At 47.0% G+C, this 19,769-nt stretch overlaps 1 protein-coding gene across 2 annotated transcripts in view; it reads right to left on the bottom strand.

The window, feature by feature from the left end:
- PCSK6 (proprotein convertase subtilisin/kexin type 6) overlaps positions 1-19,769 on the bottom strand; it is a 169,790-nt gene that overhangs the window by 19,352 nt on the left and 130,669 nt on the right. For both annotated transcript variants that reach the window (XM_070358493.1, XM_070358492.1), the window contains exon 14: positions 46-225. In XM_070358493.1, coding sequence (XP_070214594.1) covers positions 46-225 — 180 coding nt within the window. The remainder of the gene's footprint in view (positions 1-45; positions 226-19,769) is intronic.

Raw genomic sequence — 19,769 nt, 5'->3', positions numbered from 1 at the left:
GGGGAGTGGACAAGCAGGCGTGTCCTCCGGCCGCAGGCTCAGTACCTGTGTAGTCCTCTTCGTCCTCTGGAACCTCAGCCTGGGATGGTGACACAGCAGTCCTCAGGGGCTCCAGCTCTGAGGCGGAGAGCTCCAGCATCCGAGAGCGGGACTGGTGGGTGCTGAAGGTGGTGTAGGGGTGCTCGGCGGTGCCGTACAGGATGAGGGTCCACTCCCTCAGCTTCCCTGGAAGGCACAGGATCCAGACTCACCCAGAGTCCAGACAGCCCTCAGGAGGCCCAGGACGTGCTCCGGCCAGGGGCCTCCACTCCCCAGAAGTGCCTAGCGCAGCCGGCTCAGGTTCCCAGCCCTCCTCTGACAGCAGGGCTCCCAGCCCAGTGCCATCCTCCGCTTGTCACCCCATGCCCAGCCACCTCTCCCTCCTTGGGTGGTGGTGCAGCCCCTCCCCACCAAACGACTCCCACCCCAACAATGGGTAGCTCCCTCCCTGTCTGGGAAAATCCAGGGGATGGATCTGGGTCAGGCGGGCCCTCAGCCTCGTCCCGTGTGTTCCGACATACTAGCTAGGGTCTCCACCCTGGGTCACAGGATGGCGGGTCTTGGAAACAGAAAGATGACTGGTACCCTCGCTGGTCTGCATGTGTAGGGAGGGGGACAGGGAGCAGCAGGGACCACCCTGCTGCCTCTATGAGAGAACGAGGCTCAGGTAGCTGGATATGATCAGGTGTGAGGAGAAGGGGAACCTGGCCTGCACCGTGCAGGTGGGATCACTGATGTAATACAGCCCACAAGGGCGGGGGTAGACACGACTGCAGGCTGCCTCCCTCTCTCAACATGTGTGGCCAGCATTCGGGGCCATGGGACTGTGTCGGGAGGGTCACTGACGTCATCATCGTGCAGGTGAGGGGCCGAGGGCCAGTGTGATTGGCCTAAGGACAAGCCTCGGCTCGCGCTAACGGGCTCCGGTCACCCCAGCTGCACAGGATTTATTGAGAAGAGGGCTGACTCCACAGGAACTGGTTCTGTCATGCAGCGGGGGACAGATCAGGACTGGTTTCTTTTACCCAGCATCCTGGCCAGATAAGGTCCCAGCCCCTGAGAGCTGCAGCCACCAAAGCCCCCAAGTCAGGCTCAGGCCCTCCCGGCCCGACCAGGATTAAAGCAGGTAAGGGACCTGTCCTGGGCTGACTGTCCCCTGGGACATGTCTCCAGAGGGTGTGGCTCTTTCCGTGGCCAAGTCCCCAACACAGCAAGTGACACTGACAGGGAAATGCTTCATGTGGGCCCAGGTGCAGCAAACACAGCCAGGCTAGGAAGCACCATGCATTCTCAAGCCCCAGGGATCAAATGACAGCTACACCTCGCAACCACAAAGCTCTGGGCTTTGTGAGGTGCTGAGTGAGGAACACTGCATAGTGACTGCATAGGGGAGTATATGACCACAGGCAGCAACGAGGGCTCTACGAGCTGTAATCAGAGTTGAGATTTATTTCAACTTTGTATTATGTCTCTAGAAACCCCACCAAAGGCCTTGTCACTAAAGTTAGATGCTTATTTTAGGCAGAGGTTTGGTAGGACAAACAAGAGAAGGGAGGCTGCTCCAAGCTTGGGATCAGAACAGCCTGTGTGTGAGCGGGGAGAGCAGAACCAATACCAAAAAACCATGGGAACAGCTCCTAAGAGTTCTTGTCAAGAGGAGAAACCAGCTTCTTTCCTTCCTTGTGTGTCTGTAGGACATGATGGGTAGGACATTAGGGAGACTGACTGCAGCAATCACTTCTCCCTATGCATAAGTCACTGTGCTGTAACCTTATGCTTCTCAGGGCCACATGCCAATTATATCTCGATAAAGCTGACAAGAAAAATAATTCCAAGAAACCAGCAGGAGGACCTGTCTTGCAGGGAGGCCTGGAAGGGAGGCCGAGAGGGGAGGCTGGGGTTCAGGAATGGAAGAGAGGCTTCATTTTTATTGTTTTCCCTTGTGGATGGTTTGATTTAAAAACAAACAAACAAACATGGCATATATTACCTTTCATATATATAAATATTAAATCATTAAGTTTAGTTTAAAAATCTATAAACAGGGACTTCCCTGGTGGTCTAGTGGCTAGGACTCCACACTCTCTGCTCCCCCTGAAGGGGGCCCAGGTTTGATCCCTGGTCGGGGAACTAAATCCTATATGCCATAACTAAAGATCCTGTGTGCCGCAACTAAGACCAGGTGCAGCCAAATAAATAATTTTTTTTTTAAACGAGATCAAACCAGTGAATCCTAAAGGAAATCAACCCTGAATATTCATTGGAAGGACTGATGCTGAAGCTGAAGCTCCAACACTCTGGCCACCCGACGTGAAGAGCCAACTCACTGGAAAAGACCCTGATGCTGGGAAAGATTGAAGGCAGGAGGAGAAGGGGACGACAGAGGATGAGATGGTTGAATGGCATCACCGACTCCTTGGATATGAATTTGAGCAAGCTCCAGGAGATGGTGAAGGACAGGGAAGCCTGGCATGCTGCAGTCCACGGGGTCAAAAAGAGTCGAACATGACTTAGTGACTGAACAACAACAAAGAAACAAACTGGTTATACAGTCAAGGAAGCAAACGTGAAAAAGCTGAGGCCCAGTGCTTTTGATTTACATTTCTGAAATAAATGTGAAGGCTCAAAATCTACAAGTACAGAGGGAGCAGAGTGGAAGTCCCCCCAACCTGCCTGCCCGAGCCACCATCTCTGTCCACGGCTACTCGGCTACCTGTTTCTTGAGCATCCTTCTGGAGGTGTTTTATTCTTATCCAAGCAAACATGAATACATATTCTGCCCCGTCCCTTTTATCAACACACCTGGCAGCATATTCTGCACTTGGGATTTTCCATTAAAACACATCCTGCTGATCTTTCCATCACTGCCTCAGAGAGATGTGGCATCACTTACTAACAATGCCCTTGACAGGCATCGAAGTTGTTTTCGAATGTCTGCAGTCACAGACAGCCTATAGCCTGGGTCACAGGAGGAGGCGCCAGGCGAGGCTGGCAGAGCAAGGACCCGGCTTTGAATCCTGATTCGGCCACCTGCTAGCTGTGAGGCCTCAGGCAAAGTACTCACTCTCCCTGTTCTTCAGCGTCCTCATCTGTGAAGTGGGATCACATTAACAACACCTACTTCACAGATCGGCCTGGGGAATGAAATGACTTTAACGATGGTAGAGATTCAGAAAAGTGACTCATGTGGAAGTGCAGCTCTGTGCTCTCAGCTGCAGGGTGGTCCCTGAGCCCCCTCCCCCGACTCCACACCCATCAACAACCCTGAGGATGTAGCCCATAGCCGTGCCAGCTCCCAGCACTCTTACCATGCCCAGAGTCCGCCCTTGCTGTGAGGAGAGGAGACGCAGAGGGAAAAACCAAGCAGGAAGCAGAAGACCCACCATCCAGGTTTATAGCAGAGACCCAGCCCACACTCCACAGGACTCCATCCAGGTTTAGAGCAGAGACCCAGCCCACACTCCATAGGACTCCATCCAGGTTTAGAGCAGAGACCCAGCCCACACTCCATAGGACTCCATCCAGGTTTAGAGCAGAGACCCAGCCCACACTCCATAGGACTCCATCCAGGTTTAGAGCAGAGACCCAGCCCACACTCCATAAGACTCCATCCAGGTTTAGAGCAGAGACCCAGCCCACACTCCATAGGACTCCATCCAGGTTTAGAGCAGAGACCCAGCCCACATTCCATAGGACTCCATCCAGGTTTAGAGCAGAGACCCAGCCCACAATCCATAGGACTCCATCCAGGTTTAGAGCAGAGACCCAGTCCACACTCCACAGAACTGCATCCAGGGCAACAAAGACCCAGTCCATACTCCACAGGACTCCATCCAGGGTTAGACCAGAGACCCAGCCAGCCGACACTCAACAGGACCTTCATCCAGAGCAGTAGGACCTTTTAACAAGAATGTACTGCTTATTGGTCAAATCTGCACAAGGTGTGCTTACAAAAACCCAACCAGTACCATTCACTCCTTAGTTTCCAGGAAAGGGTTCTTAAAAGATGCCCTGATCCCAATGCCTTGGCTGTCTCTTCATCAGATTCCTGAGCCCCTAGAAGAAGGAAGGGCACATTTGCCTGCTCAAATGCTTGGGCAGCACTGCTGGGAGAGGAGAGGATAATCCAAGCTGATGCCCGAGGCTGCCGACAAATGGCCTTGTCTTCATTCACTGTCTTCAGTGCATTTCCTCTCAATGAACTGAGCTCCTAATAAACAAACAGGGTTATTCCTATTCAAAGAGAGAACAAGAATTAAGGCAAGACTAAGGCAGAGTTTGCCAATGGGAAAGTACCACCAATGGTATCGCTTTTCTTTTCCAGCATTTTGAATTAAGCGCTAATCCAAACAAGCTAGATGTGGGGGCAAGATTTTGTTAGATTAAGGGCTCTGAACCAATCCTTTTGAATTCCTGGCTTTTCTTCAGCCATAAGCAAAGTTATGAACAACAAAGAATTTACTAAATCTCCGCCATCCTCACACTCTTATGGCAGAAAGCGAAGAGGAACTAAAGTACCTCTTGATGAAGCTGAAAGATGAGAGCGAAAAAGCTGGCTTAAAACTCAACATTCAGAAAACTAAGATCATGGCATCCAGTCCCATCACTTCATGGCAAATAGATGGGAAAACAATGGAAACAGTGACAGACTTTATTTTCTTGGGCTCCAAAATCACTGCAGATGGTGACTGCAGCCATGAAATTAAAAGACGCTTGCTCCTTGGAAGAAAAGCTATGACAAACCTAGATAGCATTTTAAAATGCAGAGACATTACTTTGCTGACAAAGGTCCGTCTAATCAAAGCTATGGTTTTTCCAGTAGTCATGTATGGATGTGAGAGTTGGACCATAAAGAAGGCTGAGTGCCAAAGAATTGATGCTTTTGAACTGTGCTGCTGGATAAGACTCTTGAGAGTCCTTTGGACTGCAGGGAGATCAAATCAGTCAATCCTAAAGGAAATTCAGTTCAGTTCAGTTTAGTTCAGTTCAGTCACTCAGTTGTGTCCGACTCTTTGTGACCCCATGAATCACAGCACTCCAGGCCTCCCTGTCCATCACCAACTCCCGGAGTTCACTCAGACCCATGTCCATCGAGTCAGTGATGTCAGCCAGCCATCTCATCCTCTGTCGTCCCCTTCTCCTCCTGACCCCAATCCCTCCCAGCATCAGAGTCTTTTCCAATGAGTCAACTCTTCGCATGAGGTGGCCAAAGTACTGGAGTTTCAGCTTTAACATCATTCCTTCCAAAGAAATCCAAGTCCTGAATATTCACTGGAAGAACTGATGCTGAAGCTTAAGCTCTAATACTTTGGCCACCTGACGCAAAGAACTGACTCACTGGAAAAGACCCTGATGCTGGAAAAGATTGAAAGCAGGAGGAGAAGAGGATGACAGAGAAGAGATGGTTGGATGGCATCACTGACTCGATGGACATAAGTTTGAGCAAGCTCATGAGTTGGTGAAGGACAGGAAAGCCTGGTGTGCTGTAGTCCACAGGGCCACAAAGAGTTGGACACTACTGAATGACTGAACTGACTGAACTGAACTCAAGGAGGGGGTCTTCAGATCTACAGGCAGTCGGTCAAAAGCACAGGTGATAACCCAGGCTTACAACTGGTGTACCAAGTACAGTGGGGTGGGGAAGAGGGGGCAGATAGTCTTGTGGGACTGAACCCTCAGTCTGCAGGGCTGATGCTGTTCCGTGGCAGGTGGTGCCAGAAAGGAGTTACATTGTAGAACACCCAGGTGAAGCTGCAGAGAATTGCCTGTCCTGGGGAAAACCCCACACATTTGGGACCTGAAGTGAAGACCTCTGAGTGAACAACAGAGGCAGAGAGAGAAACACAGAAGGGAGGAAGAAGTGGGTTTTTCCCTACTCCATGTTTCTATTTTACAACACCAGCTGCAGTTTTCTTGAAATTTTCTGGTCCTGCTCTTGTTTGCTTTTGCTGCCTGAGTTGCTTCTTTCCCCCGGGGTTTGTTTTCTATAAGGTCTGTGTCTGTTTTGATGTTGCATAAACTTCTCACATGTGTGGGGGTCCTTTTCTATTTATCAGTGAGGCACTAAGAATGGTTAGAGGTTCTGCATGCTGGAATGTGAAAACACACTTTTTGTTTATTGATTTCGTATTCAGCAAACTTGCTAGCCAGAACAAAACGAGAACGGAAATGTTATCATAGCATGCCAGCTAGCTCAGATGTAAACAATGCTTGTTTTCATAGTAAATGCAAGCACTTCGCATCAGAAACAGTGGAGACGGGAAGAAAATGTACGATTTTTAAAGTGCTGAAATAATAAAAAAGAAACAGGGCTGACCCAGGATCCAGTGAAAATAACTGTTGAGAAATAGGTGGAGCCATGGCACCCTCGCCTTCATTCCTGTCAGCAGAGTCAAAATCAGCGTGTCAATAAGTAAACCTATCCTTAAAAACAAACCAAAAGATGGGCTGAAATAAAGATATTTTGAGATAAACCCAAGCAGGGAAGAGTCATGGCCAGCAGGCTAAGAAATGGAGAAGCAGCTCTTCAGGCAGAAGGAAGATGGTCACACGTAAAATCCGGATCCACAGGGAGAGCATGGGGAAGAGCAGCTTGTTTTTTTCCTTCACTCGGGGCTAGGCCTCCCTCTGTCACCTCTATTTAACCCGCACTACCTGTTTGGATTGGCAGTATTTTTATAATCATCCAGTTCCAACGATCTCCTATTTTAAATTATGGTATTTTCCTTTGGCACGAGTCATTTAGTAGTGTTGCTCCACTATCAAATGTATAGGCTTTTTCTAGTAACCTCTTAAGTTTTGATTTCTTACGTGTACTCTCAGAGGACAGGGTTTATATACTACCAGTCCTTGGAAATAGCCTGAAGCTTGCCAAATGGCCCACGATGTGCCCAATTCTCATAAACAATCCACCTTGCGCTGGAAAGGTGAGTGTGTTCTTCGGTCATTGTGTGTAGGTCCACTGGTTGGACCTAATTTTCAACTGTGATGTTCAGAATTCTCTCCCTACTGACTTGCTGTTTTGCCTATCAAATGTACTTGAGGTACACTAAACCTCCCACCTTGTGTGTTAGTCTTTTTCTCTTTGGAGTTTTAACAAATTTTTGCTTTATATATTTCGAGGCCACATCAGGACTGAACCAAATCTTTTATCAACATCTGTGATCCTCCTTCCAGCTTCAGGAAGGCTTTCCACCTTAACGTTTGTTTCTCCAATGTTAACGGAACTACATCGGTTTCTTTGGTTAACATTTTCTTGGGCTACCTTTTACCATCCACTGATTCTTAACTTTGCAGTTTTCTTGTAGTTTAGATATTGTTCTTACATATAGCTCTCTCAGTCAGGCGCAGCATGAAGCAGATAGCATAATTAAACTCAGATAATCCAATGGCTTCCTAGGTGGTTCAGTGGTAAAGAATCTGCCTGCCAATGCAGGAGACGCAAGAGATGTGGGTTCGATCCCTGGGGCTGGGAAAATCCCCTGCAGAAGGAAATGGCTACCCATTTCAGTATTCTTGCCTGGAGAATCCCATGGACAGAGCAGCCTGGCAGGCTACAGTCCATGGGGTCCCAGAGTCGGACACGATTGAAGCGGCTTAACAACAATGAGCAGAGGCAAGGGATGACGGGGTTCCCCAGGGCTAGAAACAGAAGTGGTGCTAAGCCCACAGGTGTACTATAGCCTACAGGCAAGGGGAAGGGAGGGCGTGACCCCAAGGGATGCTGGAGGGATAAATAACTCACACAGAAGTACCACTTTCCTCCTTCTATTCTGCTGAAGTTCTCTTGGCTGAACTCCACCACAAGCCATGGGCAGAGGGTCTTTGCACAAGCCAGCCTCAAGGCAGAGTGGGGCAGATGCAATAGCAAACACACTCAAAAATCTAATCTGACAATCTTTGTCTTCTAAATGAAGCAGTCTGTCTATTTACCTTAATTGGAACTATCAACACAGCTGGACTTCACAGCTTGTTTTGTGTATTCTAGTTGTTTCGCTAGTTGTTCTGTTCTTGGTCTTTCTGGTGCCAGACACAGAAGCCCACAACATTTCCTAACATTACAATTTTGTCTTTGTTGGGGGTAATTCATTAGCAATTTATGAAAGATGTTTACCTTATACTAAAAAAAAAAAACAATAACAAAACCTCAAATCATACTATGAAGAAAATCAAATCACAAAGTGGGAATAAAAAGAGAATGAGCAAAACTCTAGAAAAGAAATTTAGGATTATCTTAAGGCTATATATAAGTCTTAAGACTATTTAAGTCAAATAACAGATCACAAAAATATTTATAGGAGCTATGACCCAGAAAGGGTTATTACATCTGTATTTTACATGAAGCACCTACAATAATGGGATGCTTAAATAAATGACTTCCCTAGTGGCTCAGACAATAAAGCGTCTGCCTACAATGTGGGAGACCCAGGTTCGATCCCTGGGTCGGGAAGATCCTCTAGAGAAGGAAATGGCAACCCACTCCAGTACTCTTGCCTGGAAAATCCCATGGACGGAGGAGCCTGGTAGGCTACAGTCTGTGGGGTCGCAAAGGGTTGGACAAGACTGAGTGACTAAACTTTCTAAATAAGTGATGATACTTCTACTTGGCAAGGTACTAAAAATATATATAAAATGCTGCCTACACAGATGTGCAAGTAACAAAAGGAAATACAAAGTTAGACATGCAGCACGGTTAGAAAACGCTGTAAAATGTTAAGTCCAAAAAACACTAAGTGGAAATATGGACATATTGAACATGACGTGTTTCTGAAAAAGGATAAGGTTAAGGGTTTCAAACATTAAGTGCACTTGAGGGTGGGGGGCTGGGGGGAGGGGATCTGGCTGCCAGAATGCTGACCAGGGTGGCAGCACCTCTGTGGCTGATGCGATGGTGGGGAACCTGGGGATGGGGTTTCCAGGAGAGCTCTTCCTCTTCCCATATGTTTCATTGTTCATTTTCATCAATGTCTAGTGTATTATTTGTAAAAACGAAGTATTCAAGAAAAATCTCATCTCTTTGTTCCACCCGAGACCAGGAGACACAGAATGATGAATGAAGCCATGACTTGAGAACGTGCACAAGCTTGCACAACTTGGACAAGCAGAGTGTCGCCCTCCCTCTCCCTCCTGAACTAGGAGACTCAGGGGAACAATGTCTACAATGGGCCCCTGAAACAGCTGAAGGGAGGCAGAGACCCTCTGAGACCCACCAAGTACTCTCAAAGCTAATGGGGTTAAAGTGGGGCTTCTGGACATCGGTGTGTGTGGCCTCCCGACGTGCTGAGTTCTCTCCAGGCAGCAGGAGCAATCTCCCAGAAAAGGAGTGTTAGTGACAAACCTGGAAGCCAGCACAGAAGGCATTGCTGGAAACCTGACTTTCTTTCTAGCTGCCAGTACAAGATAAATCGGGCCATCAAACCCTGATTGCAAAAGCTCCATTCTTCTTCTCGAAGTGAAGATTAGCTCAAAGCAGATGTCAATTCAACAGTCAATAAAACCAACAAGAGAGTGAGAACAGCTATGCTCTCAGTAAGAAAGAAATGTATGAAAGTTACTGAACTGAAATCAAGAAACCATGGAACTTTTTATGATGAAAAAAGGGAAAGAACAGTCACATGGGAGAGACTAATTTCTTCCTCTTTTAACTGATTATTATATGGGTTATAAGTATAACCTCAGATATGCAGATGATACCACCCTTATGGCAGAAAGTGAAGAGGAGACTGAAAAAGCTGGCTTAAAACTCAACATTCAAAAACTGAAGATCATGGCATCCGGTCCTATCACTGCATTGCAAATAGATGGGGAAACAATGGAAACAGTGTCAGACTTTATTTTCTTGGGCTCCAAAATCACTGCAGATGGTGACTGCAGCCATGAAATTAAAAGACGCTTGCTCCTTGGAAGAAATACTATGACCAACCTAGACAGCATAGCAAAAAGCAGAAATACTACTTTGCTGACAAATGTCCATCTGGTCAAAGCTATGGTTTTTCCAGTAGTCATGTACAGATGTGAGAATTGGACCATAAAGATAGCTGAATGCTGAATCATTGGTGCTTTTGAACTGTGGTGCTAGAGAAGACTCTTGAGAGTCCTTTGGACTGCAAGGAGATCAAACCAGCCAATCCTAAAGGAAATTAGTCCTGAATCTTCATTGGAAGGACGGATGCTGAAGCTCAAGCTCTAATACTTTGGCCACCTGATGCAAAAAACTGACTCACTGGAGAAGACTCTGATGCTAGGAAAGATTGAAGGCAGGAGGAGAAGGGAACGACAGAGGATGAGATGGTTGGATGGCATCACTGACTCGATGGACATGAGTTTGAGCAAGCTCCAGGAGTTGGTGAAGGACAGGGAAGCCATGGGGTCACAAAGAGTCAGATACGACTGTGACTGAGCGACTGAAATGAACAGATGAGTATGCATGGCTTAAAACAGATGATTCAAATTATATGGGCTTTTGATTTAAACAAGGTTTATAGCCACAGGCACCTTCACTCACTCCCCCACCCAACAACTGCATGTTAGCCACATTGCAGGTGCTGGAGAGGAGAGAGAGCATTCCGCTCTTTCTCAGCGCACCGGCATCACACTAGACCAGTCCTGAGGATGCCCATGATGACCACCCTCCCAGCACTTCACAGGGACCACTGGAGCACACACCCAATCTGCCAATGACCTTGTGCTGAGGCCATGTTCTCTAGAAAGCCAGAGTCTGTGGCAAAGTCTATGGGCTGGGGCTTTACCGGGAGAGGCAATCACGGGGGGTAGGGGAGGCTGGGCAGGCAGGGGGCAACAGATACCGAGCTGGCTGTGTGTTCCCTGCAAAGTTGCAGGTTCTAGGCTGAGGAGCTCCTCCCCATGGGCCTTGTAGGGCTGGGAAGGGTGTGCACCCTCTCCCTGGGCAAACCTCTGGTGCACTCCAGGTATGTTACCTGCCCCTCCAGGTAGCTAGGTGCTGGCGTGAACTAAGACCTCACCTCCGTATCAGTAAACAAAGGATGCTGCCACCATGGAGTCAGCTGGACCAGAGCGCTGCAGGAGCTCAGGATGGAGAGAACAGTTGCCCATGGCGCCCTCAGCTGCTGCAGCGCCCCCACCCTCCCACACAAGCATGCACCCTGGAGGGCTGCAGGATGAAGAGGAGCAGGGCGCTGGCCTCGGCTGGTGGGCGCCTGTGTCAGAGGAGCACCTTCAGGGAGCCCAGGGCCTGTCTCTTCCCACACACAAAAACACGCCAAGTTCCTTAACTTGAAATGACTGGTTTTCTTTAATTAATACTAATTTTTTGATATTTGGACTACCTGGATTTTGTTGCAAAAGCTCTAAAATGCCCTGGCTCCCTGCTTGCCTCTTTGGAGGTGTCCCTCAGAGGTATCTGAGAGGCAGTTCCTCAGGCTTTAGCCCTCAGTGTGTCCACTGAATAAAACCTAACTCTCAACTCACCAGGTGTGCATTTTTTCAGTTGCCACTGGAAAGCTGGGATTTACACATGACCTGGAGGTGGAGAGAAAGCAGCAGCCTTCCCATGTCCTCTTGAGCCTGACTGGCCCCCTCTCCTCCTCTCCACGAGGACCAGCTCAACAACCTGTACGACAGGGCAGCTGTGCGCCAGACACACCTTCAGCTTCCAGGAGATCCAGGGAGCTGACATAGGGCAGGACCTCCCCACTGGGCCAGAAGCAAGGTCCCTAGGCAGCCGGGCTGAGCAAACCTGAGAGGACATAGAGGGTGTGGTGCGAGATGGACAGAGCAAAGCGTAAAGTCCAGAAAGAACGACTTCCCTGGGCTTTCTTTGGTCCCTTCCTTTCTATCCAAGGGAACGCCACAGGGATGTGCCTGGTGGCCCCATGGCTAAGACTCCATGCTCCCAGTGGAGGGTGTGCTGTTTAGATCCCTGGTCAGAGAACTGGATCCCACATGCCACAACTAAAGATTCCACATGCCACAACTAAGACCAGGGGCAGCCAAATAAAGATTCTTTTTAAATCTTAAGAAAAAAAAAAAAAAGACTTGCAATTTCCTTAAAAATGAGAGAGCACCACAGCTTGGTAAGGCAGACAGAACAGCAGGCCAAAGAATCACTGAGCTTGACAAAGAAAAGAAACACACGACAGGTCCAGGGATGCCCACTGCGGACATCTCCGCTCACCATCTGCACCATCATGACCTGGAACCTCCCCGGCCTGCAACACAGGGGCCATGATCCCCCGACACCACAGGGCAGGGGACTGGGAGCTTCCAGGATCAGGTTACACCCGCAGACACTCTGCTCCACGCTCACCGCACACAGAGTCCTTGGGCCTGAAGGCAGCAGGGTTCTGGGGTCTGCAGGCCCGGGTTCCCTCTCACCCCTGCCTCCTCACAGACTCTGCCTCTTCTCCATTAGGTCAGCGTGAGCATGGAGCAGGTTCCAGCTGCATAACTTACCCAGCCCTGCAGCTTTATTCCGCATGACTTGGCAAACACACCAACCAAACACGGCTGGGTCTCTTTGATCGCGCCCTGGCTCCGACTTTCAGGTTTAGGGAAAGGAGAAACTCAAAGCTGGGATTCCATGGAAGTGAGCTGGTGGAGTTGGTGTGCTGGGTGGGCTCCAGAGAAAGCCAAGAAATGTAGGACCTTTGCTCAAGGCTCAGCCCCAGCACACCCCGAGCTCATACAGTCACTCAGAGCTGGGAAGGCAAGCTGTGGGTTATGTCTTCCCAGCAGTTTCAGAATCAAGCTGTGAGCAAATTTTTGCTTCTTTTGTATGAAAAAAATGTTGCTTAAGAAGAAGAACGGATATGGAATGGATCTGCTGAGCTGCAAGCTTGAAAGAATGGACTGGATGGTAACCTAGCGAGCAGGGCCTTGGCACTATCCCCACCCCACCCCACCCCAGATTCTGGTGTTCCCAAGCCCCCCAGCTCTCTACTCTCACAGGCAGGTTAACTCTCCCCACAGGCACCAGGCAGGTCTCCACCTGTGTCCTCTGGGTAGAAGCCTCCCCTGGGGCACGTGGGCCAGTTCCCAAAGGCTGCGGTCAGCATGTGCACTTGTGGGACAAGGTGAAAAGCGGCCGAGCGTCCAGGGGAACCCACGGTGTGCCACGTCATGCTGGAAACACTCACACCCATCAGGTGCCCAAACAGGCACAACGGAGTTCCTGTCACTCACAGGGTCCCCAGGCTGTACTCTGTGGAACTAGAACTGGGACCCAGGCCTCTTGACATCTGTGTTCAGGCTCTTTGCACCAAATCACACCGTGGCCCCAAGTGTGGAACGCCAGGCACACTTGGTAACTTCCACTTGCTCGCTACTCTGATACAGTAAACCCTACGTGCGAACCTTCAAGTTGTAGGCTTTCAAATATGTGAACGTGTGTTCACAAGTCCACTCTTGAGAGTTAGTTCACGTGTCTGGTGTACACTATCACATGAGTGTGCCCTCTACACGTGGTTGTGCTCAGGTGTACTTTACTGTACAATCCTGCATAGACTGTGACTTTATTTCAAACTCAGGATGTCTAGAAGCAAGTGTAAAAGCAGCGGTGATGCAGCTGGTACTAATGTACTTTTCAGGGTACTGTGCTATAAGATTAAAACTGTTTTCTCTTTTTCGTGTTTGTTTTTTATGTGGTATTTGTGTAAAAAGTATTATACAGCTACCACAGTGTGGTACTATATAGCCGCATATGTTAGTTGGACACCTGGGCTGACTTTGTTGGACTCAGGAACAAATTGGACTTACAATGGGGCTCTCAGAGTGGCACTTGTTCATATGGAGGGGACTTACTGTATTTAACTGTCCATCTCTGTTTTAATTTATATTTTCTTTTATTACTGCAAAGATTAAGTAAGTGTTAGTTGCTCAGTTGTGTTCAACTCTTTGCAACCCCATGGACTACAGCCTGCCAGGCTCCTCTGTCCATGAGATTATCCAGGCAAGAAGACTGGAGTGGGTTGCCATGCCCTTCTCCAGGGGATCTTCCTGACTTAGGGATCAAACCCAGGTCTCCTACATTGCAGGTAGATTCTTTACCCCTGAGCCACCAGGGAAACAGCTTTTGTTGACTGGTTGTCACTTTTCTTATGAATTGCTTTTTTAAGCTCTCTGCCTATTTTTCTAGTGGGAAGCTTTGCATCTTTCTTAGCAATCTGTGAGATTGCTAGACTTCTTAGTGATTATTTATATATTAATATTAGGTTATATTAATATAAAAAACATTAATATTATATACTGTCTGTCTGCAGTCATCTAACCATGGGAGTTGAGATGTTAGACATGAAGAAGGTGTCTTCCTGCCTATGTATAGGAATTTTTTATACCAAATACTGTTTAATTATCTTCCTTGGAAAAATCAATTTTTAGCATATTGAGAACTCAAATGATGACTGTTTACTGATGAGCAAGATTTAGTAAAAAAAAAAATGTAGTTTGATTTATTAAATAAGCAATTAAACCAATGGTGATTAGACTTTTACCCCTCCAAGTGGAGAATTAAAGAAATGAACTACTGAAATAAGAGCTCCTGATTGTGAAGTCTGGTCCTTGGAGCAGAGTCAAGGCTCTGCTCAGAGGGGCTGGCTACTGGAATAACAAGGAGTTGGGGTGTGGGTGGGTAGGCAGAGCAGTTTGTAAGGTCTGAGTCCTGGTTGTAATTGAGTGCACCCCCCCTTAGAGTCTGCTCATTCTCACAGCAAGTCCTTGACATAATGAGGTAAATCTGCCATTACATGCAGATGACATGGAACTATGTATAGAAAACCCTGAAGGTTCAGTTTAGTAAATCCAAAAACTATCAAAACTGATAAACGGGTTCAGTGAGGTAGTAGAATTGCAGTGTTAGCATACAGAAATTGGTCGCATTTCTTTACACTAACAATAAAATATTGAGAGGAAATGTAAAAATAAAACAATTCCTTTCAAAATCACATCAAAAAATAAAATAAAATACTTGGGACTAAACCTGACCAAGAAGGTGAAGGAATTACATGCTAAGAACTATAAACATTAATAAAGGAAATGGAAGATGATTCAAAGAAATGGAAAGATATCCCATGCTCTTGGATTGGAAGAGTTAACAACATTAAAATGGCCATGCTACCCAAAGCAATCTACAAATTGAATGCGATCCCTATCAAATTACCCATGATATTTTTCACAGAACTAGAACAAATAATCCTAAAATGTATATGGAACTGGTGAAGACCCAGAACTACCAAAACATCCTGAGAAAAAAGAACAAGGCAGGAGGTATATCCCATCTGCTTTTGTAAAGTTCTGTTAGGACAAGTATGGTCTTCATTTGTGTTATTTCCTGTGGCTGTTTTTGCACTCAAACGGCAGAACTGAGTTGCTGGCACAGAGACCAGAAAGCCCCTCGCAGAAACAGTGTGCAGTCCTTGGGCTACAGAGAAGTGAAAAAGGCCATCTGTGAATTACTCGAGTTTATCCAGAATATTTTGTAAATATTTTTCTGATTTTAATATTATGGTATCTTTTGCCAAACAGACGTTTCTACTTGTATGTGTATAAATCCACCAAGATGATTTCCTTTCCAAATGGTTCACCAACTGTCAATAGCTTTTATCCAACACTCTGTTTTTGCCCCACCAGTTAGCAACACTGCACTCAGTGTGTCTACATGGCTCGGCTGTGGTCCCCTTGCCTCATCTGTCTATTTTGGCACCAATGCCACAGTTTTTAAAAATTTTATTTTTAATTGGAGGATAACTGCTTTACAATACTGTGTTGGCTTCTGCCATACAACAACATGAATCAGTCGTAAGTGTACCTATGTCCCCTCCCTCCTGAAGTGCCCTCCCACCTCCCACCCCATCCCACCCCTCTAGGTCATCACAGAGCACTGAGCTGAGCTCCTGTGCTATATAGCAGCTTCCCACTGGCTATCTGTTTACATATGGCAGTGTATATGTTTCAATCATACTCTCTCAATTTGTCCCTCCCACTCCTTCCTCTGTTGTGTCCACAAGTCTGTTCTGTCTGCATCTCTATTGCTGGCCTGCAAACAGGTTCACCAGTACCTTTTAGATTCCATACATATGCGTTAATATACGATATTTGTTTTTCTTCACTCTTAACAGGCTCAAGGTTCATCTACCTCATTAGAACTGACTCAAAGGCATTCCTTTTTATGGCTGAGTAATATTTCACTGTATATATGTACCACAACTAATTTATCCATCCATCTGTCGATAGACATGTAGATTACTTCCATGTCCTAGCTACTGTAAATAGTGCTGCAATGAACACTGGAGTATATGTGTCTTTTTTGATTATGATTTTCTTAGTGTTGTATGCCCAGTGGTGGGATTGCTCCATCATATGGTAGTTTTATTCTTAGTTTTAAAAGAAATCTCCATGCTGTTCTTCATAGTGGTTGTATCAATTCTCATTCCCACCAACTGTGCAGGAGAGTTCCCTTCTTTCTATCTCCTCTCCAGCATTCATTGTCAATTTTTTGATGATGGCCATTCTGACTGGTGTGAGGGGATACCTCAGTGTAGTTTTGATTTGCGTTTATCTAATAACGAGTGCCACAGCTTTTTAATTATTATAATTTGAAAACATTTAAATATCTGCATTTAATCTTTCAGAATTTTTTTCCCTAGTCTATTCTTTCAGAAAACTTCATAATCATTCAGTTGAGCAACCCTCCATCCCTTAGTTTCAAGGTGATATTTGCTGTGAGTGTGTTAAAATGGTAGATTTGTTAAGAATGGATTTATCAATGATACTGAAGCCAGGCAGAGAGTATATAGAAAAACTCTTAAAGATTGATAACCATCTATTCTAAGTGCCTTTTGTGTTTCAAGAGCTCCGGTGAGTTAAAAAAATACAGGGCCAAGTCCACAACTGTGGGTCATAGTGAGGTCTCAGAAGTCAAGTATCCCCTGGAGCCTCAGGCCAGGGAGAAGGATGGAGCCCTGACCCTGGTGCACAGTGAAGCTCCAGGTTCCAGGCATCCGTTAGCCTTTGTTATTTCATTTGATTTTTATCTCCTAATTGCAACACTTAAAAGCAAAAAAACCCAACCACAAACATCCTAAAGCCAGATATGTGAAGACTGGCCACAGGGATAATGAAGGAAACCTCTGGGTCGGTACTGATAAGGGTGTGCTGAACAGGGATCAACTGAAGTGCCAAGGGCAGAGGCAACCCAGCTGTGAGTGGGGTTTGTACTCGATTGCACTCCTAACCTGGCCTGCAGAGGGAATGACCCTGGGAGAAGACGCACCGTTTCTTTGGCCTAGGAACTGAGGAGGAAAACAATCTCCTCCTCAGGTGAAAGAAAAAAAGTTTTAAAACACGACACATACCAGACTGAGAATGACAGGAGGTGAGCACTGTTTGAGGAAGGGAGTCATCTGAGGACTTGTTACTCAACCAGCCCCGGGTCTGGTCCCACTCGTGGAGTGTTGTCATCCAGCACAGCCCTGAAGTTAATTGGTTGTTTTCTTTCTTAAGCAATTAAGATGCAGAGGATGGAGGGGACTGAAATGCACAGTACTGCCCCACAGTCTTGTGCCCCACGCACTGGCTCTAGGGATTACGGGAGAGGGACTGGCCAAAAATTCTGACAGGATGACTTTGTGCTGCTGCTGCATTCCTGGCCCTGAGGCCAGTGGAGACCCGGTGCCCAGGGGCCACCCTGACCTGATGGCATGCCCAGCACCGACCACGAGGTGGCTCATAGGCCCGAGTTTCTCCTGGGCTTTGGGGTCAGCATCGGGGGAGCCCCTGGTTGTCCTAGGTCACTGTCTGGGGCCCCACGACGCTGACCTGCATGGTTTAGGACCTGGCCCTCACTCTTCCCCTCCTGGCCCCTCTATGTGCAGAGAGCCAATGGAACCAATGCTAGCTCTACCTGGAAGGCAGACTGGGGGGCCTGTTCCTGTCCTGCACGGGGAGCAGGGTGTGTGGCTTGTCAACACTCACTGGACACCCTGTTCCCACAAAGGCCACCTCAAGAGTGGTGTCTCTACAGGTGGAGCTCACACACATGAACCCGCCCCAGGGGCCACTGCAGGGTTGGGCAGACGCTCTGGACACTGAGGGGACTGTCCCCGTCCCCCACGTCCAGCAGGTCAGACAAGTCCAGAGCTAGAAGGCAGGTGTTTATTTACACTGCTCTGAGGAAGGACAGTCTTTCCAAAAAATGGTGCTGGGCTAACAGGACCTCCATACACAAAAAAACGGAACTTGGACTCTCACCTCACACTACACACAAAAAGTGACTAAAACCAGACCCAAGTCCTAAACCAAGGAGCTAAAACTATAAAACTCCTGGAAGAAAACAGTTTTCAAGCTTCGTTATCTCAGGTTAGGCAGTAGTTTCAACATGATATTAAAAGTGAAGGAAAACTAGAAAAAATAAATTGAATTTCCTCAAAATAAAAAATGGCTGCATTAAAGGGTACTATTAATAAAGTAAACCACCCACATACTGGGGAAAAAGGTTTGCAAATCTCATTGTTCGGTAAGGGGCTGCTGCTGCTGCTAAGTCGCTTCAGTCGTGTCTGACTCTGTGCGACCCCATAGACGGAAGCCCACCAGGCTCCTCCATCCCTGGGATTCTCCAGGCAAGAACACTGGAGTGGACTGCCATTTCCTTCCCCAATGCAGGAAAGTGAAAAGTGAAAGTGAAGTCGCTCAGTCGTGCCCGACTGGAAGTGACCCCATGGACTGCAGCCCACCAGGCTCCTCCGTCCGTGGGATTTTTCCAGGCAAGAGTACTGGAGTGGGTTGCCATTGCCTTCTCCTCGGTAAGGGTCTAGTGTCCAGAATATTTAGAGTTCCTCTAATTTGATGATAGAAGACAAACAAGCCAGTTTAAAGGTAGACAAATGACTTGAACAGACATTTCCCCCAAAGAAGGGATAAAGTGGCCAATAAGCACATGAAAACATGCTCTACATCACTAATCATTAGGGAAATGCAAATCAAAACCACAGTGAGACACTACTTTTCACTCACTAGGATGGTTATAACAAAAGAGGGTGCTGGTAGGGAACTTAAAATCCTCCTATCTTGATGACAGGCACTGTCTGGCCACTGTCTGGCCACTGTCAAATTTCCCAGCAATTCCTCAAAAAGTTAAATACAGATTTACCATATGGCCCAGGAATCCCACTCCTAGGTACATAGCCCAGAGAACTAAAAACACACGTCCACACAAAAACTTGTACATGGATATTCATAATATTATTAGTAGTTATGAACAGAGAAAAAACCCCCAGTTGTCCATCAAGTGATGAATGAATAAGCAAAATGCAGTTCATCAATACAACGGGAGAGTAGTTAGTTGTAATAAGGAATGAAGTGTTGACGCTGGCTATAATACTGATGAACCCTGAAACATGATGCTACACAGAAGAAGCCAGTGAGAAAAGGTCACCAACACTGTGATTCCCTTTATATGAAATGTCCCAAAGCGGCAAGTCCAGACATAGAACATAGGTTAGGCGCTGCTAGGGTTGCAAGGTGTGGGGAGTGGGGTGACTGTTGAACATGTAGGGACTCCTACATGGGATGATGACCAAGTTCTGGAATTAGATGTTGTGATAGCTGCACAATACCATGAATGTACTGAAATCCATTAAACTGTACACTTAAAAATGATTAAAGCTGTGAAATTTATATTATGTAAACTTTACCTCTAAGAAAAAGCAAAGAGTGGTTGAGGTACTGTGGCTGAGTCAAGTGTAGGGCTAACCACAGGG

The sequence above is a fragment of the Bos mutus genome, chromosome 21 (assembly GCF_027580195.1).
Source record: "Bos mutus isolate GX-2022 chromosome 21, NWIPB_WYAK_1.1, whole genome shotgun sequence".
NCBI lineage: Eukaryota > Metazoa > Chordata > Mammalia > Artiodactyla > Bovidae > Bos > Bos mutus.
This window is presented reverse-complemented; position numbering and strand designations above follow the sequence as displayed.